The following is a 27921-nucleotide window of genomic DNA, read 5'->3' on the forward strand; positions in this document are numbered from 1 at the left end:
GGGCACTGTGGTCTGCCTCTAATTCCAAGAACAGGTAGACACAGGGGAGCTTTAAAGTAAGCTGGCTTGCAAGACTGGTTGTGTCGGTGACTTAGGAGTTTGACTAAGAGACTCTGGCTCAGTGAATAAGGTAGAAAAGGAATAGAGGATGATTCCTGACTGCAAGCCCAGTCCTTCACACGCATGCTGATACACGTGCACAACACACATACAAAGGCACACACCTCACACATACATATGCGCACATTCACACACAAATATACGCACGCATACACACACATGACACACGACACATATACACACAGGCACAACACACAACACACGCATATACACAGGCACACACAACACACACACATACACACAGGTACACACAACACACATATACACAGGCACACACAACACACACATATGCACACAGACACATACCACACAAGGCACATAGGCACACCACACACACACATACCACACACACATATATATACATAGGCACAACACATACCACACACACATATACACAGGCACACACCAGACACACACACATGCACACACACACTGGAAAAAGAGAGCAGGAAAAAAATAGATGGCATGGTGACATTTTGGCCCTCACTGAAGAGAAAGCGGTGCCCCGTGAGTCCCTTCCTCCCCATAGACCACATCTTCATCTCTGAATGGAGGACCAGCTTATCATAAAAGCACTTCTAAAAGCATCGAACACTTGGACGTTTCCAACAAGTTGGAATTCACATTTCCACAGTTAATCCTTTGTTACCATTCATGTGAGTTTGGTGTTCAATCTTCACACATTGTAAAGAGAAAGAGAAATCAATATCTGATACTTTCTTTAGGAAAACATACAGCGGTCATGATCATTGCTTTGGATTTCTTAAAATAAATTTAAATTCACAAAATCCCAGTGGTATTTACTAGGCTATAATATCCAGATTAACAAAGTCGTAGCGTAACACCTTTATTTATTGCTAATTTTAATAAAACTTGCATGTTAATTCACAAATCTGAATCAAAATGCAGAGACAATCAAGACTCAATTATTAGTTGTTTCTACAAACCCTGTATCATGGGAACCAACACAAAATCTTGGATATTTGAAAACAAAAACACATGTCAGCATACACACACACACACACACACACATCTGAAATTATCACTGGGTTCTTACCTGTGCTTGTTTAAATGAGATGCCTGTCTCCCAGCGGTGTAGATCAGTGGTGTATCCAAAATGGACTCAGATATATGGTTAATCTTGGCATTGTCAAAATTCAGATGTAACTTTCCTTAAGTAACAAATATGACATTGTTCTTCCTCTCCTTAAGCGGCACAAATGGTTTGTTTTATTAATTATTCCTCAGAAAAGTAAGTTCCATGGCATCGGCAAGGGAGGATGTTCGTGGCTCAGTCCTGGATTTGCGGATTTGTATGCAGATGAAAATAACAACACCCAAGTCATCCTTATCCTTAGCTTGAACCTGAGCTTATTAATATGTATGTGTTTGATAAATAAAAAGGCCTTTCTCAACGGATGTCGCTTAAAATGTTTGAAAATAAAAAGTACTGCCTAATGGATTTTATTAAGATCTTGATGCCAATTTTCACCAGAGTTATACTATTACAAGTATTAAAACAAGACACAGTAATAAGGATATTTGTGGAAGTCCTCAAATGCTGGGCAGGTAGTTAGTATAATGTTTAACAGATAAGTAGCTAGGGAAAACGCTAAATTACAGTGATTACTCGTGTTCTTATACAAACTTGTCTGATTCCTTTTAGATGCTAAATAAAGATACATTTTTCTGGCTTAAAATGTGCATTTCTAGGACTAGTTCGGAGCAGTCTTCTCTTGTCCTTCACTCAAGGAAGATGCAACTAAGGTAAATACAACAGGTGCCCTCATGCAGCACGATGTCGCATTCTTGTGGATTCCTGTCATGACACTGTTCAAAGAGACTGGGATGAGCTAGAGGAACTGGCAGGAGCAGCCACTCCTGAGCACCTGTGATGGACAGGGAAGTTGTTCTGGAGCAGGGGGGTCTGAGTCCTGTCTTCAGAGACCATGTTGGGGAGAGAGACCATTAGGACAGTTATGATACAGATCTGAGGGACCACACTCAAGGAACATGACTATTTAAGAAGGAAGCGACATGAACACGGAAGCCTTTGGGGAGGGGTGTGTTTCTTGCTGAAACTGAAGGTAAGTAGAAATCTTGTCCGTGTCTATGAAACATATAATAGGAAGTTTTCCCACCTGGCTCAAGTTTCAGGGGGTAAGGATACTACGTGATGTTTTATTTTCCCCTCCACAGTGTGTTTACCTTGACCCAGTCTACCTGTCGTTGAGTGTCTTTTCCTGGGATCTGCGGTAACCTTGACGGACAGACAGAACAGAGCTACAAGGATTATCGACTTAATAGGCTGCTTTCCACCGGGCTCTCTGTCCTGCTTAGTCAGCGTCCTCTAAGTCTTATAATCCTGTTTAAACTGCCTGTAACTACAGGTGCTCATTTGCATGAAATCGATTGTTTATGTATTTCCATTGTTAAAAAAAACCGTGATTTGAGAAATTCTGGTTTTTGACTCTGTGTTAGGTATCTGATAACCTGTCTCCCAGCCCACCAAGACCTTCAGCTAGCTCAGGCCATCAATGACACCTCCACTTTTAGGATTAAAGATTGTGAAATTAATTGCTTCACCACAAAATGATTATCTTCCCTGTAAGAACTCTAAACCCTCTGAGTTTAGGACTGTCTCCATTATTTATTGTTACTCAACATGTAGCATGTGGCCCACTACGATACAAAATTATTCATTCAAGTCTATGAAATACCAGGTTCTCTTCTAAGCACTAGGAAGTCACTAGCAAACAAGAGTAAATTTCTACCCTCATGAAGCAAGCATTCTGATGAGGAGGAGAAGGATCAAATACGGTAGGGACACATAAGTCAGGTGTGGTCAGGAGGAAAAGGGCATGACAGAGGGGCTCAGGCAAAGCTTCTTTTAGGGAAGACCTGAGCTCAGAGGCGGAACTAGCCATGCCCACTTCCCGGGAAAGGTTCTATTGGATTGTCAAGGAGAAGCAGAGACACCGTCAGCATTAGCAAGGGACAGAGGAAGTTAGGGAACTGTGATCTGAGAAGGAAGATGAGGCAGGGAACACTAAGAGACTGTGGCAGTAATTTAGTAAGAGGTGACCGTGACTCTAACCAGGATGGTGGGAGTTGGGTGGAAGGAAGGGGTCAGATTTTGGATACAGATTTAAAGCCGAGGCAAATAAGGTCTGCTGATTGAGAGGCTGCGGGGCGTGAATGAAAAGATGGATTCAAGAGTGACGCTGGATTTGTTTGACTTAAAGCAACTCAAGAAGAGGTTAGTTGACAAGACAGAAAGGGCACCAAGAACAGACTAGGGTGGAGGGAGATCTGGGAAGTGAAGTGTTGCATATGTGGTTCCTAGGATTTACTGGACCAAGTGAACGGCTTTCCCATTTCCTTACACATGCGTTAGAAAGTGGGGTCAATCCGAAAGAAATGGGAAACTGCAGCTCTGAAAGTACCAAGCGTCTGGGAGCCAAGCCGTGTATTCCTAAATGAAACGGGTTAAGGAAGAAATGAAAATGAATGGTTTTAAAGATCGTGAACTAAATGTTAATAAAAACACAATGCGACAAAATGTGTAGGCTGGAGCTAACATAGTAATTGAAGTTAAATGGTAGCCTCAAATATTTACATAGTTTTTTGTTTTGTTTCTTTGCTTGGTTTTGGTTTTGGTTTGTCGAGATAGAGTTTCTCTGTGTAACAGCCATATGGCTGTTCTGGAACTTGATCTGTAGACCAGGCAGGCCTCAAACTCAGAGATCCACCTGCATCTGCCTCCAGAGTTGCTGAGATTAAAGGGGTGCACTACCACCATACGGCTTACTTACATAGTTTTTAAAAGACATTTTCATTCTTTCTCTGTGTGTGTGTGTGTGTGTGTGTGTGCAAGTACAGGTGCTCATGACAGCCAGAAAAGGGTGTTAGGTTCCTTTGAGCTGAAATTATAAATTGTGAGCTGGCAGGTGTAAGTGTTGGTCACTAAACTCAGGCTCTCTCCAAGACAGTATCCACTTTTGACCACGGAAACATCTCCCCAGCCTTTCAAATATGCCTATTAAAAGACAATAAATGCTTAAAGTCAATCATCTGAAATTTCCCATTAAAAAGCACAAAGAATAAATTAAATTCAAAGTATAAGGAGGAAAGTATTTAAAATAAGAACGGAAGACAATGAGTTTTGAGTCAGCAAAAGAAAATCAGTTGCTTCTTAGGAAGATTCCCAAAATTGACAGCCCCTTCAATAGACTGATAAGCGGTGGGGACCATAACAAACTAAGAGCAGTGAGCTAGTGTTACATACCACACATTACAAATGACTGCCTACCTACCAGCTACCCCTCACCTTGCCACCACCCCCAGCCGAGGGAACTGCAACTCCCCATAATGTGGCAGTTTGGAGGCTAAAGGTTCACACAGGAGGCACTCTCCAGACCTGCCCAAGCTCCAAGACAGTGTGACTTTGCTTCCTCGGGCTCAGAAGCATCGCCAACCTTCAGTTTTCACAACCATCACCGGGTCTTGTGACCTTCCACAGAGCCCAGTAATGGGAGTCTGCCTTTTAGAAAGCCTTGTTTGCTGTCACAGTCTATGTTTTGAGTCATAAAAGGATTTCCCAAAATCGAGAGTGGGCTCCTTGGAGACCTTTAGGTGTTGTTCTTCTTTGGGCTAAACAGCATATTCTTGGATGGGACAGCACTCACCCCAGCTAACGCACTAATGACATGCTGCGTGGTGTCCACGTGTCTGTTCATCTGGAAGTAGTCAGGGAAGGAAATTCATGGTTGATTTCTGCGCAGAAACATTTGGCCTTGGGACATCAGTGATCTTAAGTAAGTTTGAATATCCTTTTTCAGAGGGTTTTTTTTTTTTATCACATTTCCAGAACTGAAATAAGCAAGAATTATAACAAAGCACCTCCTGTGAAAACAGACCTTCATCTCAAAGTGCAGGAGAGATGACCTGAAAGCTAACAGCATCTCTGTGTGCACAGGAGGACTAGAACCCATATAAAAAGCTAACATGGCTTATACACGCAGCATTCTGGAGGACAAAACCAGAAGGATTTCTGGGACTTGCTGCCTAGGCTAGCGCCAAGGTTCAGTAACAGACCCCATCTCAAGGGAATAAAGGGAAGAGCAATAGAGCAAAAATATTTGGTATCCCCTTCTGACTTTTTTAAAATACAAATTAAAAAAGTTTTTATGACGTGCTTAGGATATTTTTTGCCATATAGTAACTGATGTTCGTTAAATAGTCGTATGTACCTGATATAAGTACCTAATAATGATTTATTAATCATTGCCAATGCGATGAAGATAAACTCCAACTCTGATGTCCAAAGAAAGCGTTTAAATAGACGGCTATTTCACAAGGCTCCCTACCTAAAGCTGTCTTACGTCCGCCTTGCCACTTGCACTTGTTCCTGTTCCCACCCCGTTAGTCTTCCACAAGTCATACCCACGTAAAAAGTATGCACCTTGAGTTACTGACTAATTTGGATTTAAGTCTTGTCTCATAAGCCTGAAAACAAGAAAAGCAAGCTGGATCTCTGCAGTGAAACTCTTAGGCAATAAAGTTAATAGCTGCTCAAGAACACCCAGAATAAAGGGGAGGAGAGCGGCTAGGAGTTCAGCGTTTAAGAGGCAGGGCACAAAAGCACCCCACACGCAAGCACGCTTCCGGTTCTTCCTTCTGAAACTTTCAGCAGGAAGTGTGCCCATTTCTCAGGTACAGATACCTCGTGGCTAGGTTACTCCGCCTCACTCTTTCCCTAGAATCCCTCCTCTGCGAACTGGAGTTAACCGCACGATGTACTGTAACGTGCTGCTAAATAACATAAACCTCAGTGTGGGAACAGATCTTCTCAGTTTGAGCATAGCTGTTCCGTTAAAAGCTCATTTCATATCTATATGACTGGGCGTGGGGGTAACGAAGTTGAGTGAGTGGAGAGGGAGGTGTCTGCTGGTTGAAAACAAGTAGGCGTGGAGAACAATGCGGGGCGGGGGGAGGGGGGTACGTAAGAGAACCAGAAGCCCCAACCCTTTTCAAAAATTTCCAAAATAAACTTTCGCATGCACTCAGCGCAGAAGTCCCGCAGACAGGGCCCTGTGGCAGACTCCAGCCCTGTGCCACAAAAACCAGAGATGGAAGAGTCCCACCTTGAGCAGGACCCACAGACACCAGCCTGCACTTCTTCGGCTCCCGGATAGCCAGAAGGGGGCCTCGGCAGACTCTACTCCAGTAAACTCTGAGACTGGCTTCGGCAGCATCCACGCTGTGACCTCATCAACTTCTGGACAGCTCACCCGCACAACCCCTGGTCCACCCTAGAGACACGTAGGACACCGGAGGAACCTCGGCGGCTGTCGGTGGGCGGAGAATGCGCCTCCACCACCAGACCAGGGGGCGCGGCTCGCTCCGCTGCCACACCCCGCCACTCTCATTGGCTGAGGCTGCCACGGGGGAGGAGACATCGCACACTCTGGACAGACTCCGAAGCTGCTCCGCCGTGGGTCCCGGGACACAGGTGTGTGAGAAACTACGCCGGCGCCGAGGAAGCCCGGTCCCCAGGCCATGGGGGGTCAGCTGAGGCTGCCGCCCGGAGAGCCCTGCCGAGAAGGTGAGCGTCAGCCCTGGTGGCGGGGGAGTGGGGATACCTGCACTTAGGTAGCTGGGAGCCCAGATGCGCGGTCTGAGATACAGCCAGACCGGAGGAAATGTGCCGATTCTTAACGTGGTTCCCTCGTCATTCATTCAGTGTCCCCGCCGTTCAGTCGGCTGTCCCACCAACCGGACAGTAAGTGCTGAGCTGTGCCCACCACATTCCAGACTCCGTGGGAAAGCCCAGATGGGAACAGGACTGACCCGACGCCCACTTAGTCTCCGGGCGGGCCCGTGTCATTTACGTAGTAATGAATGTGTGGCGGGGAAATTCGGGATGCTAAGGGCAAAATCCCAGTTGTATCGAGGAGGAAGTTTCCTCTGACTCAGCCTCAATTCCAGAGTCCGTGATCCACGCCACCTGCTGGGCAGAGGGCGTGTGGGGGAACCCGCGAGCTTCCCACGCTCCGCCCTTGGTGGCTGCGCCTGGGTCCCACTGAGTCGTCGCTCAGCAGAGCCGGGCGGGCGCTAGGCGTGGCTGCTCTGCCTTCGGAATGAAACAGCTCCCACAGATCCTTATAATACTATGACTTGCCGAGCACTCCCTTGAGTAGGGAAACTACTCAAACAGGGAACTGGGCGTGCCCTTTTGTAAATTCTTCCAGCGGACCACGCTGGGATTTACGGCCCTCACCTTGCCCTGTAAAATCCCTGGGCCTTGCCCTCTCTCTGCCAGATGTTCAGGCCATCCACTGGCTTCCTGAGGTCTCAACACAGAATGCGAGAGTGAACTGGGATGGAAGCAGGGAAAGGGTGGAGCAGTCTTGGGAAGTGTGCATTGCAAATGAACTGATCATTTTTTACAGCGTCCGGGCAAAGGCCATTTCTAATCTACTTGCCAACGACTCAAAAAGAAAGAGGGCGGAGAGCTGTCTAGTAAAAACCGCACCTTTCAGAAGTTTGTGACAACATCTTTCGCGTTGTTTCCTCTTGGCTTCTCTGCAATATAGCTTACTAGGGGAATAGAAAGAAAAGGAAGAGGAGAGAGAAGGGAGGAAGAGGGGGAGGAAGGCATCAAAATACAGCTAGTAAGAAAGGGGAGGGACATGTAAAAGAAAATGTCGCTACATTCACAAACTCTCCTCAAATTGACATCGGTGGTCTCTAAGGCAGCTGTATCTAGAGTTACGTCCTAGACAGCCATGTTGGAGTTAATCTCTTTCTAAATAATTCTGAAGCCACTAAGTCATTTCGGCTCTAATGCACCCTGCCCTTGTTTGTTCAGGGATCTGTCAGTTGATTGCACCTACTCATTTGACCTCTAGATATTTTTCTTGCTTTACTCGTGCATTTAGTAACACGAAATATTGGGGCTCTGTTTCAGCTCTGTGATTAATTGTGCAGGAAGCTTCTGGGGAAGTCGGGAGAGGTTCATCCGTGTTTTCAGTAGGAGGCCAAGACTAAGCTTCAACCTGAGTCCTTTTTCTTTATCTCTAAAGTGGCAAGAAATCGTGTTGTTGGCAGTCACAGCAGGTGCTGGTGTAATACCACAGGAAACCTACAGGGCAGTGCCTGATGGGGACTTAGACAGAGTCTGCTTCTGGCTGATTCCTCTGAGGTGATGACCAAGAGTTCTGTGAGCCAAGCACTGGGCCTAGGTCCTAGGAAAAACAGTCATCAGTCTGGCCCTGACTCTAGAAGGCTTAAGCAGTTTCCTACCCTAGTGACAGGTAGTTACCAAGAAGCAAACAACCTGATAATGGCCCTATGATGGTGGCAAAATCTAAACGATAAGGCCCTGACAGCTCACACTTGGGGGTGGGGGTGGTAGGGTGGGGGTAGGGTCTGCAGACTGGGTGGCTCAGATCCGTTAGAGAAAGTGTTTGTCTAGCTGAGACCAAATGGGGCTCCAATTATGGAGTCTGAATATAAAGTAGTTCCATTAGATGCCACAAAGAAAAACTTACAGTAGCAGTTTGGTTTCAATTTTTTAAACCATGACTTAATACTTCAAAAGACCTTATAACCCCAAGTTGTCTCAAGTGTTCTAACAGAACTCAGATCAAGTTGAACAGCCAGTGGGGCTTTATTAACAATGGACATGTGGCCCCCTGAAAACAGAATGTAAAAACTACAGCCGTCACTTGGGACACCCCAACTGCAGAAGCATTCTCTCTCAGGGACTGTGGAGGTGACTTTATGATGGCCTAGAGGAAACACTTGGCAACCAAAAGGACATTTATAAATTCTCGTCTCAGAGGAGTTCTTAACTGACTTGGGGTTGGAAACGTGAACTTCAGACAGAGAAAAATCTGGGGTCTTCAAAGTTTTCTTTCATGGAGTGAGCCACTTTTCAGGTTACAGCTAGACAAAAGAGGAAAAGGTCTGTGATGGTGTTTAGAGTTGATGTTTCCCGTCTCGTTGGCCTGAATATCTTGGGTTTTAAGAAGAGGGAACCAGGGGCTGGAGAGATGGCTCAGTGGTCAGGCCTACTGAGGGCTCTTTCAGAGGCCATGAGTTTGACTGCAGCATCTCCAAGGCAGTTCACACTCATCTGCAACTCCAGTTCCAGGGCATCTAACCCCCTCTTCTGACCTCTGTGGCCACCATGCACGAATGTAGCATACAGACAGACATGCAAGCCAAACACATATCCTTGAGATAAAAATAACTTTAAAAAATTTTAAGAATTGGCAGTTGAGGAATTATGACTCTTTGAGAACTGGCCATGCCTTCCTCATCTATTCCCATATTCATGTATAACTGTGTGATCTTGAAATACCGAGACATTCATAGAAAACGGATATTTGTTCGCCTTTGTGCATAACTCAATTCCGTAGTTCTGTTCTCCATCTCGCAGATACAGACACTGAACTGGAGAATTTAATACGGCTTCAGAGTGAGTGTTCAAACTAAACATGGGATTATTTGGGCCTGTATTTCCCTTGAAAGTGCATGCAGTACATTGAGCCGTGCGACCTTCCTGGATTCACGTTGCAGCCCTTATTCCAATGTGGCAGGATTGAGGAATGGAGCCTTTGGGAGATAACTGACCATAAGGACCGAGGCCTTCATGCAGGAGATTACAGTCTGAGTGACCCTCATTTAAATGTTTAGGATCAGAAGCATTTCGGATGTTTGGGATTGGAGAAATATTTCCGTAACCATAATGAGATATCTTGGCATGGGACCCAAGTCTGAGTAATACATTCACACACATTTCGTATAAGAATTATACATGTTTTCTGAAGGTAATTTTATACAATATTTTTAAATAAGTTTTTAGATAAAACTGAGTTTCCTGGTGTGGAAATTTCCACTAATGTCCTATTTATTAGTGCTCTAAAGCTTGGTGTTTTGTAGTGTCTGGGATTTTGGGCCTATAGAGCCTGAAATCTCCCCCTATAGGGAAGAGCAGGCTGTCACCAAGGGCGCAACCACGAGGCAGGCTGACTTCAGACTCCCAGCTTCCAGAGATGTGGGAAATAACTGCTGTTTAGAGATCAACATAGGCTCTGCTTGGTTATTCCAGCTGGAACGAACACACAGCGCCCTACCCATTCCACGGCCCTGAGACCTGGTATGATTTTAGAATTTCAATACGTCACTCTTTCAAAATAAATAATACATGTGACAGGTGTTTCTCAAAATCCATCATATGATCAGATCTTATTAAGACAATTTGATTTTTTTTGTATAAAGTATAACTGCCTATCAAATGCTCGGAAAGAAATTTTCTCCATATCTTTATAAGAAAACTAAGACAAGGGTTTTTCTAAGTCATAAAGATTTTGTAAGTGCCAAAATTAAGCACTACTTGAAAACAAAATAAAACTCTCCACTAAAAGTTGTTCAGAAAACAATGATGTCTGTTATTGAGCCTAATATTTAGTATGAACTATAAGTGATTGCTTTTAAAATGCCCCATATGTGTGCAAGGTTACTGGGATGCCCCCCTGAGCTCCTTTCCTGCTTTTCATTGCGAACTGTGTGCTCATTTATTCATTCTTGGTGTTTTTGAGGCAGGGTCTCGCTACACAGTTTTTGGCTGGCTTGGAATTCACGATGTGGATCAGGCTGGCCTTGAATTTAGAGATTCACCTGCCTCTGCCCCTGAGCCCTGAGATTAAAGGCGTGCAACTACCACACCTGGGTGCCCCCCCCCATCTTGTGGTCCCGCCGCCTCCAAGAGGATTCAACCCCTAGCAGTTGGGTGACCTTACTGGTGGTAGAGTGTGGGAAAGCAGCTGCTCACTATGGAAACCTCCGGGACGGCTGTCCTGTGACACTGCCCTTCCGCAGGCCACTCGGAGAAGACCTGACGTTTTGAAGCATTTTGTGTTGCTGCATCTCCCGCTTTGTTTTTTGTCGCAATTTCTTTGTTTCTGAAGTGCTTGGGGGTTAAACCTCAGGTCTCCCCGTGCCAGACAAGGGTGTGCTTCTGAGCTGCCCCCTCATCTCTCAGTTGTTTTGTGAATTGGAATAGTGGGCATCTTTACTCAGTTGCATGAGGAATTCACACGTACATCTGTCTGCTGTGAAGTGATGTCCAGATCTGTGCAGTTCTTCCTCATTTTGCTCCACATTTGTTCTAATTTATTTCTAACCCCTATTCTGTCCCAAATTAGTCTAAATGGTTTCTCCTTCCTGTTCTGCCTTTCCCATTTATTCTGGTTTGCTTGCGCTTTTGTTAAAATTGTCAGTTCTGTGGGAGTGCCTGTCCCATTGACCTACCTCACCAGTTCACAGTGGAACTGGCTACCCGTGAACAAATACATAGATAGCCCGGCGTCTTGGGTGGTATGGGCTCAACAGCTGCTTGGTTGAGCAAATCCATAACTGTGTGCATATGCAACTGTTATAACAACACAGGCTGCGAGAAGAAGGGTGGTTGATTGGGGGCGTTAACTAGGGGGCTTTGCTGAGAGGGAATTGAAAGTTTCTTTGATTGGCACCGCAGAGAATGGCTGTCTAAGGACGTGTGTTGTGTGTGTGTGTGGGGGGGGGGATACTGAGCTAGCGTTCTGACACTGAGCTATGCCCACAAACCTAGGAAGAGGCATTTCGGTGCCAAGAAGCAGCTGGCTATGTGTGCCAGGGCTCTGTAATGGGCTGAATAGTAGCCTCTATGAAAGCTGTAAGGCGAAGAGAAACTAGCCTAAGACAACTCCAGAGGAGTTGGATCTAGTGAGGGTCAACAGAGGAAGCTGGGCGCAAGTCTGTAGACTACAGGGCAGGGGCACTTGCACTTTCTGAACGGAAATGAGAGTTCATGTAGAGTTCTGGAAAGAAGACAGAAGATCGACAGGGTGCGGCCTTCTTTGCCACCAGCTCAGTTCACCCGATCTTGCCCCAACTGCCCTGAGACCACATCTTGTTGCATCTCCCCCCTGTCACCCAGCTGACTACACAGTCTCCTTACCCCCAGACACCCTTCTGTCTCCAGTTTCGGCTTTTACAAGCAGCAGAGAAGTCTCCTGCCTCCTCCTGTTTCCAGAATACACACATGTATGCACCCTCCCTGCTTTCCTTGGCATTTAAGCACATTGCACAGGTCCTTTCTCTATCCTTCCCTGTTAGGAAACAAGAGGGTGAGAATTTTGTTACATTCACGGCTATACCCCAGCTTCTAAAAGATTCGGGGCAGCCGAAAGTCCATGAATATTTGGATGGACGGATGGAAGTATAACTTGTGCCGTTTGAGGAGCGGGTGAGAGGGGGGGAAGCGATGCCGTACAGGGTCAGAGGCCAGCGAGCTCCAGAGCATATGAGGTTCTAAAGTCGAGGGCTGGGAGCAATTGAGGCAATCGGGATGGAAAACGACGCTACAGTCCATGAGATCGAGGAAGGGAGGTGTAACCTGGCCGACAGTGGCTCGAGTCTGCAGAGTGAATGAAGTGGGCAGAAAGACTTCCTTCAGATTTTCAGAGACGGGTATTTACCAAGTATACACACAACCCTGGGCTCGATCTCAAACTCCACATGAACTAGTGTGAAGGTGCATGCCTGTAATCCCACCATTTGAGTATAGGAGAAGGAGAAGTCCAAGGTCACTCTTGCTAACGTAGCTAGTTCAAAGCCCTCCTGGACTGTATGAGACCTCTGAGGGAGAAAGAGATAGTGAGAGATTTTACGAGCAAGCTGAAGCTTGGATTCCTGTCACCTCTGGTGACCTTTCAGTATCAGTGCAGAAATAATCAGCCGAGAGAATCCGTTTATAAAGAGGAATAATACATTTGGGCTCATAATTTTGGAAGTTCCAGTCTGGGACATTTTATCGCATTGCTTTGGAGCTGTAGTGAGGCAGCCCGTCACAGTAGAGCCTGTAGCCGCCTAAACTGCCCACCTCATCATGGGGAGGGGGAAAAACCTGGAAGGTGTGCCATAATAGGGCACACCTCCAATGATTCAAAGACCCCCTGCCCACTAGAGCCCACCTCTTGGCAGTGCCACTATCTCCCAATAGTACTGCCCTGGGCACGAGGCTTTTCCTTAACATTTAACATCCAGACTACACCACGGGAAGAGCCATCTGCCGACAATGGGAAGGCTAATAATCCACATAGAAGACTAGACGGTGAGACAATGCTTTCTGCAACCTGGGAATGGTTCTTTGATTCTCAAGTTGAAATGTAGCTCTCCCCAACCACATACTAGACATCAGATAGCCTGCCATAAACTGGACAGTTAAACGATTGTCTATAGGCATATAAGGTTTTGAGAGATGAAAGCATTTGATCTTTGTGTGCACATTAAGATTTTACAGGCTTTACTAATCTGTTATGTTTATAATTTTCTGAAATAAAAAGGTTGACTAGGGTTGCTTAGCTTTGGCACCATAGCAAGGAACTCATCATTTTAAGGAGAGAAATGTTTAAAGAGAGTCCAGGGTAGATGCCACCTATAAGGAGTAATATTTTATTTCTTAAGTTGTGTGGTTGATTCATTGACATAGTTTGAGCATTATTAATTTTTTTTTACAAATGACACATCTCTCCTATTTTTCACTTCATATTTTAAGAAATAACATCAAAGAAGTTGAGCGATTGAGCAAGCTATCTGGTGTCACTTTCAAAGTGACTGACAGTGTCTATTAAAATTTTTAAATGACTATTATAGACTTTCAGTGTTGAGTAAAGTCTAGATTCAACTCCTTGAATAATGACTTGGCTTCCTGGGATCTCGAGACGCCTACTCTGATTAGAGATAGCTTTGAAACTTCTCAAGTCCCCCAGGGTCTGTACCCACACGTTCTGCCCCACACATTCCGTCCCGTGCGCTGGGTACCGCCACACCCTCATTCTCACTCCTCCGTCAGTCACAGCCTCTGCGGGCTTTCCCTCCCTGAACACACTCCCAAAACATGAGTGAATGACTCAAGTTCTAAGGTCAGTAACCAGGCAAGACTTTTATTATTCCTCCTGCCACAAAACCCCCAGCCTTCGCGTCTGCCCCTTACACAGAGAAGTTGGAAAATACAACCAGGATTATTTCATTCCCTTGGCACCGCTGTCCCCACACCCCCTAAAGAGGAGGAAATGGTTTTGCTCCATCGGCTGCTTAGAAGGCATATTGTTTTTCTGGAATGAGGTCCGCCCACCCTGTTTCGTAGATGAAGCTCTGGAATGGTTATGTTAGCTGCCTGTGAAGGACAGGAATGCACTGGGAAGTTAAGTTCAATGTTTTCTCAGGAATGAATGGAATCAGAATTGTAAGGAGCAAAATCACTCCTGGGCTCTCTTTATTTGTTTGTTGTTGGTTGTTACTTTGGTTGACTGTTTTTGTTTGGTTTTGTTTTTTATTTGGTTTTGTTTGCTGTCTCCTCCTGTAATCCAGGCTGGCCTCCATTGTGAGCTGAACTGCCAAGTGCCTGAATTACACGAGAGGGCCGCCACGCGGGCTCACGTCTTGGGTTATGAGATGCCCACTGGAAGAGCGCGGAGTCCTGGCTACTGGGAACATTTGCAGTTGTTCTTTTAGAGCAATGTTCTAGAACATTTCTCAGTGTAATTTTTTTCTAGAAATTCCTCAAATAATGTAATTTTCCTTAAAATGTTTAAAAGTTTTGATTCAGAACCTGTTTGAGTGAAAAACTATTAGAAGTTTCTTATACTGTATAAAATATTTCCGTTTCATATTTTAGGGTTTAGCCTAAAAATTCCAAAGCATGGTGGGTCTGGTCCAGTGGGTTTGCATTCTTACTTTGGTCTTATTCTTTATAAAGCCTACTGATGTTTAATTCATTTTTCCCACAATATTCTGTTTATTCAGGAGCAAGTCAATGAGTTAAACTGAAAAATGATTTTCTTTGGGCAAAGCGGCATGCAAAATTAAAGTTTAATGTATTTTCTGGAATGCACAGTTCCTAGCCCACAAATGGGTCAGCTAAATTTCCTATAATAGGGTAGTTTATAAGCCAGTGGCATTGCCATAACCTTCTCCACACCCCTGTACACAACAAGCCCTTCTTTCTGAGAGCCAGCCTTATCATGAGAAGGTGTGCAGTGGATGGGGTGGGCTGGGCTGTGGTGAACTGTGGCGCATAAGCTACGTCCACGCAAGCACTCACATTTCCAAGAGGCTGCTTCCTTACTGGAGCCAAGACCCACGTGCTCCCAGTTGACAGAGGATCCTGGACTTCCATGGGAAATCTCTCATTTTTAAATCATTTTAAGAATGTGTGCAAGCTAAATTGAAAGCGTGTATAGGGCAGTGATGGCGCATTACCTTTAATCCCAGCACTAGGGAGGTAGAGGCAGGCAGATCTCTGGGGTGGAGGCCAGCCTGGTCTAGAGAATGAGTTCCAGGACAACCTTGTCTCAAAAGAAAAAAAGAAAGAAGAAGAGGAAGAGCAGGAGGAGGAAAAGAGGAGGAGGAAGAGGAAGAGAAGGAAGAGGAGCAGGAGGAAGAGGAAGAGGAGGAGAGGAGAAAGAGGAGGAGGAAGAGGAGGAGGAAGAGGAGGAGGAGGAAGAAGAGGAGGTGGAGGAGGAGGAGAAGTGTCTTTGACCCGTGGACCTCCTCTTCGGGAGTTCCCTGCTCCCATCCACTGGAGTCTCTTTCGTGGAAAGGAATAGCCTTCACCCAGCTCCCTTGCATTTTTAACCTCTCCTCCTCTCTTTTACCAGGTTACATGCTGTCTCTGGTCTGTCCCAACTCTTCCCAGGCTTTCTGTGAGATCACAAATGTGTCCCAGCTGCTGCCTTCTCCTGTCCTCTACACAGACCTGAACTCCACGCTAACCAATGTCAGCATTTCAGCAAACGTAGACAACAAATACAGTCTGTATGCCGGCTTGGCGCTGGCCATCAGCTCCAGCATTTTTATCGGCTCAAGTTTCATACTCAAGAAGAAGGGTCTCTTGCAACTGGCCAACAAGGGCATTACTAGAGCAGGTAAGAAACATGTTCAACAGGCAAAGTCTTCACTCGAGTTCTTGAAATAGAGCACGTTCCCTTCTACCCCAGGAGCTTTTCCCTTTTCCTAAAACTCGCTTCCCGCTGCCCTTCGTCTAGCGGATGGCTCTGAATTCTGCCATAGTCCATCTCCCTAGACTGGCCTCCTTCACCAGCCTCCCTCAATGTCTGTCATTGAACCACACAGTTCCCTTCATTGCCTCTAAGATATTGGATGTATTGTTTATTTCAGTCATCAGGTTTACTTGTTTATTGATAGTAGACTCATAAACCATGCACTCAACAGTGTTTAGCACCCACCAAATATTTGTGGAATCAATGAATAGTGATACAACTATACTACTATTTATTTATAGCAATATTTCAGATGCCAAGTAGCCTGTCTGATTGCATTAGCCACACATTCATATTCATTTCTATGAACTATAATAGCACAAGAAACTTAAATATTTTTCCTGGGTCAATATGGAAAAACAAATGACTATAAGTTATGTAAACAAGTTTCTGAAAGGGTAGTGAGAGAGGAGTTTTGCTCCATCAAAAAAAAAATACTATATTTTGGTCTTAAAACAATTTGGTGCTAGAATTAAAACAAATAGTAATGGATTGCTGAAGATGTCTGAGTAGAGCAGATTACATGTAGCTGCTAATACATATGTTTTAAAAGTAGTATTTCAGACCCGTGAATAAAAATTAATCATTCAACTAAAAATATTGAGACAACTTTGGAAAAAGTAGAGGGGGAAAATGTGAGAGTTTGCCATTCTGCAAAATACACTCCAGGTTCTATGAACCTGAAATAATTTTTAACTCCCAAAAAATTCTTCTTAAGCATGAATCTATTCTGTATAAAGGAAGACTATATTCTACCTTTTTTTTTTTTGGATTTTTTTCAAGACAGGGTTTCTCTGTGTAATAGTCCTGGCTATCCTGGAACTTGGTTGGTAGACCAGGTTGGCCTCAAACTCTGCGATCCGCCTGCCTCTGCCTCCCAAATGCTGGAATTAAAGGTGTGCACCACCACCGCCTGGCAGAACACTAGTCTATGTAATTTAAGAGCTTCTCTGAATGGGTGGATAAAATAGGTCACACACAGACGTCCTATTTGGAAATAACTTACATGAAACTAAACAATCAGATGATGTAGGAGGCTATGAATATATGACACAGTGCTATAAAATCCCTAATAAAGAACAATTGCAGACAATAAGAAAATGCATCCCCTAATGTCTTAGTTAGGTTTCTATTGCTGTGAAGAGACACCATGACCATGGCAACTCTTATAAAGAAAGCATTTAATTGGGGTGGCTGGCTTACAGTTTCAGAGGTTCATTACCATCATGATGGGGAACACGGCAGCAAGCAGACGTGGTGCTGAAGCTGAGAGCGCTACGTCTTACAGGCAAAGGAAGTCAGTGGACAGTCACACTGAAGAAAGCTTGAACGAAAGAGACCCAAAGCCCACCCCACAGTGACACACTTCCTCCAGGAAGGCCACACTCATTTCAACAAGCCACATTCTAACAATGCCACTCCCTTTGGGGGCTATTTTCTTTCAAACCACCACACCTGACGAAGTAGGTCAATCATTCAAGTAAAAAGCACAGAGAAGAGATGCAAACCTGCAGTGTGATGAGGTGATTCCTGTCTAGTCATGAGTAAATTCCATGAGGAGAAAATACTAAAGAAGTAGGAATGATTTTGCAAGATCATCTTTATTGCTTATGGATCCTCTTAGTTTAACTGTAACAAATCGTCGAGGCCAAAGTCAGGAAGTGTTAGAACTGAGAAAAGTCCCCTTTCTCTAGCTGACATGTTAGCAGTGACTCAGGTCAGCCTTTGTGGTCATGGTGAGGTGAGTCCAGGCAGCTTCAGAAAAACCCTTGGGCCTTCCATGTCTCCAGGTGAAGGAGGAGCAGAGCCCACCACTCCAATGCTTGTTGTTTTTTAGCCGACTCCTCCACAGTCTCAAAAGCTCCTGTATCCAATATCTTCTTCCCTCTAGGACCAGTGTCTCTTGCAAGTTATGGTTTGGGTTTTAATGTTAACCATGGTTGAAACAAAGAATTCAGAATTTATAGCACCCATGCCTATATTGCCGACTGACATCGTTATTGAACCTGGTGATTAAGTAAAATTCCCCACAAGTCGAAGGAACTTTCTAGGGAGTCAAAGGTAACAGAAAACTCAAAAAGGCCCCAGGAAGGACTGAGTAGGTGTCCTCGGAGTGGACAGCTGCTGAGGTGACCAGGAGCCTTGCCGTCTGCAGCGTCCCCAACACCTCTCCTAGGAGTCAGTTCTACCCTTATCTCCTGAGGTGACGACCTGATTTTTGTTTTCTGTTTTTTTCCCAGGGCAAGGTGGACATTCTTACCTCAAGGAATGGGTGTGGTGGGCAGGACTGCTGTCCAGTAAGTATGAAAGCCAGGAGTTCTCAGACTCAGTTACCCTTCCCTCCTGCGGAGGGTGGAACTGTCTGGAAGTGACTGGTGACGTCACACATCACCTTCTATTTAACTGTGTTGTATAGGTTGTTTTCACACCTCCTGCTCTAGCTAAGGAATGCTAAGGAAGAAATTACTGTTTCTAGTATTATATTTACTTTTTTTTAAAACAATTTTTTTATTTTACCTACCAATCCCAGTCCCCACTTCTTCCCCTCCTCTCGCTTCCCCCACCTTCCCCCCACCTGCTCCTCAGAGAAGGTGAGGCCTCCCAAGGGGAGTCCCAGTATTACAGTTTATCACAGACTTCTCCTATTTCCTATGAGAATTGAGAAATATCTTCCCTCCTGAATCTTCTCAGTTCTTTTTTGTAGTATTTATTTATATCTTAAGTGTATGAGTGTTTTGCCTGTGTGGTGTCTGCACCTTGTCAAGGCCAACCATCAGATCTGGAGAACTGGGGTTACAGGTAACTGTGAGCATCCACGTGGGTGCAGGAATTGAACCTAGGTCCTCTGGAAGAGCAGCCAGTACTCTTAACCTCTGAGCCATCTCTCCAGCTCTTTTTCTGAGTTCTTAACTCAACTTGGTGGCTTATTTATTAGTTTATTTTTTCATTCAAAAGTGTCCCTATTTCCCATGGCTAAGTAACTTATTTCAACATTTACGAAACCCTATTCTAAGAAAGAACTTGGGGGCTGGAGTAAAGATCACCGATGCTCTTCTCTCTTCTTCTCTTTTCTCCTCTTTTTTTTTCCAGCCCAGATAGCTCCTCCCATTTATTCTCACTGCCTTCCCGCCTCACCTGTCCTTCTCTGCCTAGCTATTGGTCGTTCTGCTCTTTATTAGACCGATCAGGTGCCTTAGGCAGGCAAGGTGAAACAAATGAAACACATCTTTACATAAGTAAACACACACCCTTGCATCATTAACACATGCAGCATAAACAAATGAAACACACCCTTCCACAGTTTAATATTCCACAGCATAAACAAATGTAACACACCCTTCCACAGTTTAATATTCCACAGCATAAACAAATGTAACACGTCTAAAGGTGTGTAAACATAGTTAAAGTAATTGCTACGACAATTTAGATTCTTTTTAATGATGTTCTAATGCTGGGTATTCCTGTAGGTTGGGTGTGGTAGCAAAGCAGGCAGAGAAAAGAGTATACACTACTATTTTTTCTCTCCGTATGTGTTTGCTTGGCACAGTTGGACAGCGTGGAATATTGCAATTTCTGCGAAAGTGTCCCACTGCGGTCTCTGAGAATAAACTGGCTTGCACACAAAAGCCAGCTCTTGGGGGAATTCCCCTCACTCGGGAAGTTATTTGCACTACCTGGTGCGGATCCCAAGTTTCTCAGATGACATTACATTCCGACATTCATCCTTAGGACTTCCAAACAGCTCCTTGGATCTTCTTGAGTTTCTGAGACATAATCACTTGCTTATAGGCCATCTCCAATTCAGAGATTCCCACCGTGGGCCTGTGGTGGGGGTTCCTGGGTATCTGCCACTTAGACACCAGATCCCTATAGGCCCTTCTCATTTTATAGGATGTCTGATGTTACTGCTGTGGCTAAATTGCAAATCTGCTCATTCTCAACCTACTCCAAAGCTCCCTCTACTGACTCCATTCTACTGACCAAATACGTTGTCAGCATACAAGGAGCTGGTCTCAATTGGAAATTGTATAAAATGTGCATCCATCCCTCAGAGTTGTTACGTTGTTGTCTCCTGGCAATTACAGTAGCTCTCCATCCCATAATAGTGGTTCTTTCCCACAGGCTGCAAGTTTACACCTTTGCTTTCAGGTATGGCTTTGCATCTTTGAGACCAAAGTCTGCTGCTATCTGAGTCGTTTGCTTATCTCTTCTGATGAAGATGTTACTCCATCCACTCATTCTTCTGCTTGCTTTCCAGTGGGAGCTGGAGAGGCAGCGAACTTTGCGGCTTATGCCTTTGCACCTGCCACCTTGATCACGCCCTTGGGGGCTCTGAGTGTTCTCGTGAGGTAGGTGAACAACAGAGAACTTGGCTTCTGTGGCTAGTTTGCTGTCAGCAGGGCACTAAACCACGAGAAGCATTCTGCTAAGAAATCCCAGCACACACACACACACACACACACACACACACACACACACACAATGCCACCTGAGCTCTTAAAGCACGGACAGCCTCAAATAATGTCCGGGACTTCTGAGAGTGTAGAAAGAAGCCATTTATAATATAGGCATAAAAGATTATTTCTTGGGCTAAGAATTGCTTAAATGCAAACGGCCTTGAGTTTGATCCCTAGGAAAGAAAAAGAAAACTAATCTTGCCTCTGAAAAAAAAAATTGGGGGGGGGCTGGAGAGATGACTCAGGGGTTAAGAGCATTGCTTGCTCTTCCAAAGGTCCTGAGTTCAATTCCCAGCAACCACATGGTGGCTCACAAGTGCCCTCTTCTGGCCTGCAGACATACATGTAGACAGAATATTGTATACATAATAAATAAATATAATTTTTTTTGAGAAATCTACAAAAAGACAGCAAGAGACATAAGAATTACATTGGCAAGTTGTTAACAAGCAAAATAAAAACAAAAAGAAAAGAGAGAGAGAAAAACCTGACAGGAGAGCTTGGCTTACTACTAACAAGGTGGTTATAAATTGTGTGTGTGTGTGTGTGTGTGTGTGCGTGTGTGTGCTGACACAGTGAAGCCTAGCCAGAGGTTTTTGGTGTGGTTTATACCTCTCATCTGAGTAAACTATGAAACTCCTTTGACTTTTTCTTGTTGCCATAGTGACTAAGGAAAGCGGTTATCAGAGGGCTTCAAAGGCATTCATCTTGTCTAAGCTACACTTCAGCTCTCACTAAAACCCCACCCTTGCCTGCCGTGTACCTGTGCTGGCTGCCCTGTGGCAGGATTTCCTGTCTTACAGTGCATGGGGGTCCTAGTTGGATTTTTGTTTCTGTGGTAAACCGTGTCACCAAAATAAGCTGGGGGAGGACAGGGTCAGTTCCTACCTAGTCTGTCACTGAGGGAGGCCAGGGCTGGAGCTCAGGGTAGGAGATGGAGCAGGAGCTATGCAGAGACAGTGCTCGCTGGCTGGTTCCCTACGGCTCCATCAGCATGTTCTCTTATACAACCCGGGAACACCTACCTGTCCAGGGTTGCAACACTCCTAGTGGGCTGGGCCCTCCCACGTCAATCATTAATCCAGAAATGCCCGCAGACCAGACTGATGGAGGCAACTCCATAATTGAGGCTCCCTCTGCCCAGGTGACTCTAGTTTGTGCCAAGTTAACAAAACCAACCAGCACACGGGGCCTGATTTTTCTGACTTGATCTGCATTGAGCTTCCAACCGACTTGTTTGATGACCTGTGAACTCTTTGTGTGCCTTGACTTCCATTCTGTTGTCTTTGTCTCTTTAGAGTCTGTAAATTATCAGTATCTAGTAGAAAACTTCTGGCTAGGCCTATATCCTTCTCATTTGTGTCTCTATAGAATTGAGAGAATTAAGCCAATGTGTTAGCTGTCTGAAGACTTAAGTTTTTGCTGGGACTGCAGTCCCATAAGTGACCACGAGGGGACAACTCTGAGAAAGCACCTTATTCCTAAATGCTCACAGTCTAGGGTTCAAATGGCACCCTTTATTGAGAATGGTAAGAAAGGAGGCTGATGGGCAGAAGCCTCAGAGAGCTGCTCGGTGTGGCAGCAAGTGTCCTACTCTGGTATCTATGGTGGTGCCAACCTTGAACACTTAGGAAGCAAACCATGGCAAGCGAGGCATTGAGAGCATTAGCTAGTCAGAAATACCCAGGCCGGAGTGGACGTGAGAAAGTGTTTCACTGTTTGACGATCTGTATGGTTGTTCAGGTATGTGTTAGTTATGCATCAACTCTGAACAGAGTACCTGCTAGCTAGGTATCTTTCTATACCCTCCATGCTCATGTGCGTGCATGCGTGAGGTGAGTGCGTGAGTGAGTGAGTGAGTGAGTGAGTGAGTGAGTGAGTGAGTGAGTGAGTGAGTGAGGAGTGAGTGAGTGTGTGTGTGATGAGGGCCAAAGACAGCCTCAAGGGTCATTCCTCAGGCACTGTGCACCTTTTTATCTTGAGAGAAGGTCTCTAACTTATCTGGAGCTTGACAAATAGGTCAGCTGACCAGCAAGCCCCCAATCCTTTTGTCTCTTCCTCCCCAGCACTGGTGTTTTAAAACTGAACTGTGTACAACCACACTAGTTTTTTTGTTTGTGGGTTTTTTTTTTTTTTTGGATTTTTGAGACAGTTGTGTTTTTTACAAGAGTTCTAGGTGTGAAACTCAGGTACTGATTCTTGTGCCGCAGACACTACTGAAGGACCCATCTCCTCAGCCTAGGTTATGTATCTTTGAAACATCATGATTTGACCATCCATGATTCAAAACTCAAACCCAAGGTCATCCTACATTGAAAATATTCTGAGCCTGCGTAGGACGCCTGCGTGAAAAGTTCCTTACCTGACCTCATGTGACAGACTGGAGTGGAAACACGAGCGTATCACACATATTGTGTAAAATTTCCCTCCAGTCAGTCTGTCAAGTCGTTATGACGTACAGGTGAATCTTCTATTTAAGCTCAGGCTCCCTAAGAGCTCTCGTCCATGCAAACAAGCCGCCTCCAAAACACCTGCCGTCGAAGCATTCCAGGAGCTAAGCATTGTAGAAAAGGGTGTTCTCTGTTGCCAGAGAGGTATAAAATACTTTTCATTGCAGTTACTTTACAGAGGATGGTTGGAAGCTAATTAAACTCTAAGAGGCAATGGGGAGAGGAGCATCCCATGCCTATGGTATCTCCCGAGCTGTAAAAGCAGTAGAATAGGGATCCTTAACCATCATTTCTGAGCTATCCATTTAAGGCCTTTCAGCGTCACAGAGCATATTCTAGTCAGCTCCATGGGGTGCAGTGAACACAAGCGTTAGTGTGACCTCTAAACTGCTGTGGCATCAAACAGTAATTGAACGGTGGTGATTTTGTTTCTCTCTCTCAACAGCGCAATATTGTCTTCCTATTTTTTAAATGAGCACTTGAACATTCATGGAAAAATAGGCTGCATATTGAGCATATTGGGGTCAACTGTGATGGTTATCCATGCCCCCCAAGAGGAAGAAGTCACTTCTTTGCACGAGATGGAAATAAAACTGAGGGATCCAGGTCAGTGATTCAGCCTTAACAACAAAGCAAAACCAAACAAAAAGGAAGAAATAAAACCCACTGACGTCACTTTCGTTTTTCCTTCAAATGATGTCTGTATGCTTGCTTTTGACTTGATTTGGTTTGGTTTGATTGCGATAGGCCCTCAATACACACACACACACACACACACACACACACACACATTCAAGGATAGTTTTGAATGTACAGTCCTCTTTGTCACAGTCTCCTGAGAACTGACATTACCCATGCTCCACCATGTTCATCACCAAAGAAAACTTGTGTTGACACTGAAGATGCCAACAACAAACCTGCCGCAGGTTGTAAGCCACAGTGAGATTTGTTCATTATAACTTTTTCAAGAAGTTAACAATTAATTTGGTTTTTGTTGTTGTTTTTTTTGTTGTTTTGTTTCTTGTTTTGGTATTTCGAGACAGGGTTTCTCTGTGGCTTTGGAACCTGTCCTGGAACTAGCTCTGTAGACCAGACTGGCCTCGAACTCACAGAGATCCTCCTGCCTCTGCCTCCCGAGTGCTGGGAGTAAAGACGTGAGCCACTGCCCGGCAACAAAGGATTCTTAATGAACCCAAATTCCTGCCCCTTCTTCCTTAAGTAAAAATATAAAATGCTACACCTGGCCAGTCTTGCAGAGATAACTGTGGGGATTCAGATGATATGTTTGTTTGTGAACTGCTCTATGAATCACTAAGGAGCCAAATGGCATTTATTTACTCTCACTTGTTCGAAATCCTGTGCTCTTAAATTGATGACGAGTGGTACCTCGGGAAAGTTTGGTCCTGTTAGCATCTCCTGAGTCTGACTCTTTCTCCTCCTAACAGGGTTCGTGTCCTTTGCTCTGATCGTCTCTGTGATCTCCTTGGTACTGATTGTGCTTGTGGCACCGAAGAAAGGACAGACTAATATCTTGGTCTACATTGCAATCTGCTCTTTGATCGGAGCCTTTTCAGTGTCTTCTGCCAAGGGCTTGGGCATCGCCGCCAAGGAGCTTTTAGAGTGGAAGCCCGTTTACAAGAATCCCCTAGTCTTCATCCTGTTGGCTGTGCTTGTCCTCTCAGTGACGACACAGATCAACTATCTCAACAAAGCCCTGGACACTTTTAACACATCTCTGGTGACTCCCATTTATTACGTGTTCTTCACATCCATGGTGGTGACGTGTTCTGCCATCTTGTTCCAGGAGTGGTATGGCATGAAAGCCAGAGATGTCATTGGGACCCTGAGTGGATTCTTCACCATCATCAATGGCATCTTCCTTCTACATGCTTTTAAAAACACAGACATCACCTGGAGTGAGCTCACATCCACTGCTAAGATGGAAGGCCTTTCTCCAAATGGCCGTCAGAACAGCTATGTTTTATTAGAGAATGCAGACTGTGCAGCCTCGGGCTATGATGATGACGTCACCCTGTTTAGCAGGACCGATGACCGAAATCTCCATAAACTTTGAACTTCGACCAAGAAACCTGGAGAGAAACAATACTTACCTTTGGAAGGTCTGTTTGTATGTTTGCATATTTAACACTGTACAAACACTCTAGATGGGAGGCCAAGGAAAAAGAAAGTCTTTGTTCTCACCATCAAATTGGATAATCAAGTTTCATCTTCTTCTAGAAGATTCATGTCTATTATGTTTTTGCAACCACTAAACAGTCCCTGCGTACAAAAGTAGTCAAAGACTTATATTTGTCTCTGGATAATTCCCACTTTCACCCTTAGTAAGGAAATTATGAACAGTTTCTGAATTTTCAGAATGGACACAGTCTACTGTTGTTTTGAATTATGGATGGATGCATTTTTTTCTTATTAAATTCATCTTGGCCACGCTTTCCAATTCAGCTCATTAATAAGTGTATAGGGAGAGAGAAATTTCTGAAAACAAAGTGTTAAGACTCCAGACATACTACAGAAAGTGTCTTTTGCTCCTTACCGTTTTGCATTGGATTTCTCTGACTCACTCTCGATCCTTGCTCTTCTCCAGCGGGGGTTCCTGCTGAGTGTTAACTGCACTGTCTGCTTGTGGAAGCTGATAAGCCACGGGCATCCCATGAGTTGATACCTCAAGTCAAATGCATGTTTACTATCCATCACTGCTCCCCTTTGTGTATCAGGTATATAAGCTGTGAACACAAGTTTGTAGGAATTTTTCTTCTGAAGGGGTGGTGTGTTTGAAACTTGTACAATTCTTTTACTGGTTTTCTTTTTTCACTGTGAGAACTCAGCTGGGTCCTCCGGGGCATCTTCTTGGTGAGGACATCAGTCATCTCTCTTGACCTCTTTTCTCGGGTTGTGGCAGTTCTCCATTCTAGTGATCTTAACTTTTAGATGTTTATTAAATGTCACTTGTTACCTGACATCTTAGCTGTCAAGTTTTGCCCTTGGTACACTGTACATGGGTCAAAGGTTCCTGGAACACAAGAATCGATGTGTCCTGGGTTGGAAAATGAACTTGTGTTGACATATATGCCCAGGAGAAAGACTGAGAGATTTAATGAGTTGTCCTATGTGGAGAAACAATGAAATATTGATGAAAACTCTCTGGAAATTAAAACTTTATTGTAAATCAAACACCAAAACTGAACCTTTCTCAAGTAAGAAGATGATGCGTAAGGTGGGGGAAGCTGCTGGGTCCCTATATCCACTCTGTGTCATTGAAACTGCTTGCCCCGTACTCTGCATTTGAATGTCTATACCTTGTCAGCACATGGACAGCTTATGATTTATTGGTCAATATCGATACTTATGTAAAGAAAACAGCTTTTTGTCATTTATAATTTCACTGTTAGGTCAGTGGTTGATGATTCTATTTTTAGTCCAAAGCAAACAATATTCACAAAACTCTTTAGATTTAGCTACAATGGAGCGAATTAACACTTATTTCTAAAAACGGAAACTACTACTTCATGTACATGGAAAGCTTCCTGTATCATGCCCAGTAAAGAACAGGCACTTCACTAAAGCTGATTCTCACTGAACCCACATTTTAACCCTCACAGTCTTCTCCCTAGAACGAGGAGGACCTCTGAGCATGAGATCTCGTGAATCCCTCATCTTTCCTCAATTTCGGCCGCACTATTCACCATAGACATTAAGAGAAAGTGACCTCATCATTGTCCACTCTCAATGACAATATAAAATCATTCCAAGAAAACTCTTTCTTAGAGAGGGGGAACATAGCTCGGTAGCACCATCAGCCTGTACTCCATCAGCATGTACAAAGGCAGTGGATTTGATCCTCAACACCAGGGGAGAATGATAAAGCCAGCGAAGCCAAACTAAATGTCACTTTCACCTTCAAAAGCTTTACCGGGGGAGGGACCATAGAAATACTTTGAATGTTGTCAAATATTTTTGATAAACTGTGTTCATGAGAGTTTATATTTTTCAAAAATGCTTGTAAATACTGTTCATTTTAGATAGTTTATAAATTTGTAATGTCTTTGTATATTTCGAATAAAATAATGTGGTTGTACTGTGCGTTTTGGTGCTGAGTTTGTAGGCATTAAGAATTGATGTGGGAGTGTCATATATCAATCTGTTGATTTCATTGGTTAAGCAATAAAGAAACTCCTTGGCCCTGATAGGTTAAAACATAGGTGGGAGGAGTAAACAGAATAGGATGATGGGAGGAAGAGGAAGTGAGCTCAGACTCGACAGCTCTGCTCTGGAGCAGAGACGCCAGGCTCCACTCTCCAGATAGCTCTGCTCTCTGAGGCACACACGATGAAGCTCTGACCCAAGATGGACATAGGTTAGGATTTTCCCGGTAAGCACACCTTGGGGTGCTTACACACATTATTAGAAATGGGCTAGTCCAGGTGCGAGAATTAGCCTAGAAGAGGCTAGATAGAAATGGGCCAAGCAGTGCTTAAATGAATACAGTTTATGTGTTGTTATTTCGTGGCATAAGCTAGCAGGCGGCCGGGGTGCTGGGGACACAGCCCCGCCGCTCCTATTTCAACAAAGAATTGTTTCCATTTTGTTTTGAGATTTAAAAAAAAGTTCTGAAGTTTAGGGAGCATGGCGACACAGGAATTCACATGGCCTTTTCTTTAACATTGCAATCTGTTTGGGTAAGGTTCTCCACCAAACCGCCTGGCAGAGCAGACCTGGCGCCTGGACAGAAGAAACTGTCTCATCCTGCAATGATTCGTT

The 27921-nt window shown here is 44.5% G+C and overlaps 2 protein-coding genes across 4 annotated transcripts in view; one reads left to right on the plus strand and one right to left on the minus strand.

Moving 5' to 3' along the window:
* Positions 1 to 6498, minus strand: part of Cnga1 (cyclic nucleotide gated channel subunit alpha 1) — a 33728-nt gene extending 27230 nt beyond the window's left edge. The window contains exon 1 of one of the 2 annotated variants that reach the window (XM_050150182.1): positions 6267 to 6498. The gene's annotated coding sequence lies outside the window, so the exon portion shown is untranslated. Of the gene's footprint in view, positions 1 to 1177; positions 1322 to 6266 lie in introns of those variants that run through there. The other variant, XM_050150181.1, reaches the window with a different exon arrangement.
* Nipal1 (NIPA like domain containing 1) lies at positions 2092 to 27243 on the plus strand. 2 transcript variants are annotated; one of them, XM_050150185.1, is made up of 6 exons: positions 2092 to 2207; positions 15834 to 16100; positions 18476 to 18532; positions 20494 to 20584; positions 23588 to 23748; positions 24588 to 27243. In XM_050150185.1, the coding sequence occupies exons 2-6, from the start codon at positions 15839 to 15841 to the stop codon at positions 25214 to 25216; spliced, it is 1200 nt and encodes a 399-aa protein (XP_050006142.1). In that variant the 5' UTR covers positions 2092 to 2207; positions 15834 to 15838; the 3' UTR covers positions 25217 to 27243. The 2 variants fall into 2 exon arrangements, with proteins under 2 accessions (XP_050006142.1, XP_050006141.1); XM_050150184.1 differs by lacking the exon at positions 2092 to 2207 and adding an exon at positions 6581 to 6727.
* Positions 27244 to 27921: the final 678 nt, after the last annotated feature.

This window comes from Alexandromys fortis, unplaced genomic scaffold (assembly GCF_014885135.2).
Source record: "Alexandromys fortis isolate MF-2015 unplaced genomic scaffold, M_Fortis_MF-2015_v1.1 scaffold_0, whole genome shotgun sequence".
Lineage (NCBI taxonomy): Eukaryota > Metazoa > Chordata > Mammalia > Rodentia > Cricetidae > Alexandromys > Alexandromys fortis.

What these genes read in the sequence shown, in the direction of transcription:
- Nipal1 (XM_050150184.1), top strand. Translation starts at nt 6,682, where the DNA reads ATGGGGGGTCAGCTGAGGCTGCCGCCCGGAGAGCCCTGCCGAGAAG. An exon ending in CAAGGGCATTACTAGAGCAG is followed by an intron (nt 16,101 to 18,475) that starts GTAAGAAACATG and finishes TTTTTTTCCCAG; the next exon opens with GGCAAGGTGGACATTCTTAC. An exon ending in AATAAAACTGAGGGATCCAG is followed by an intron (nt 23,749 to 24,587) that starts GTCAGTGATTCA and finishes TCCTCCTAACAG; the next exon opens with GGTTCGTGTCCTTTGCTCTG.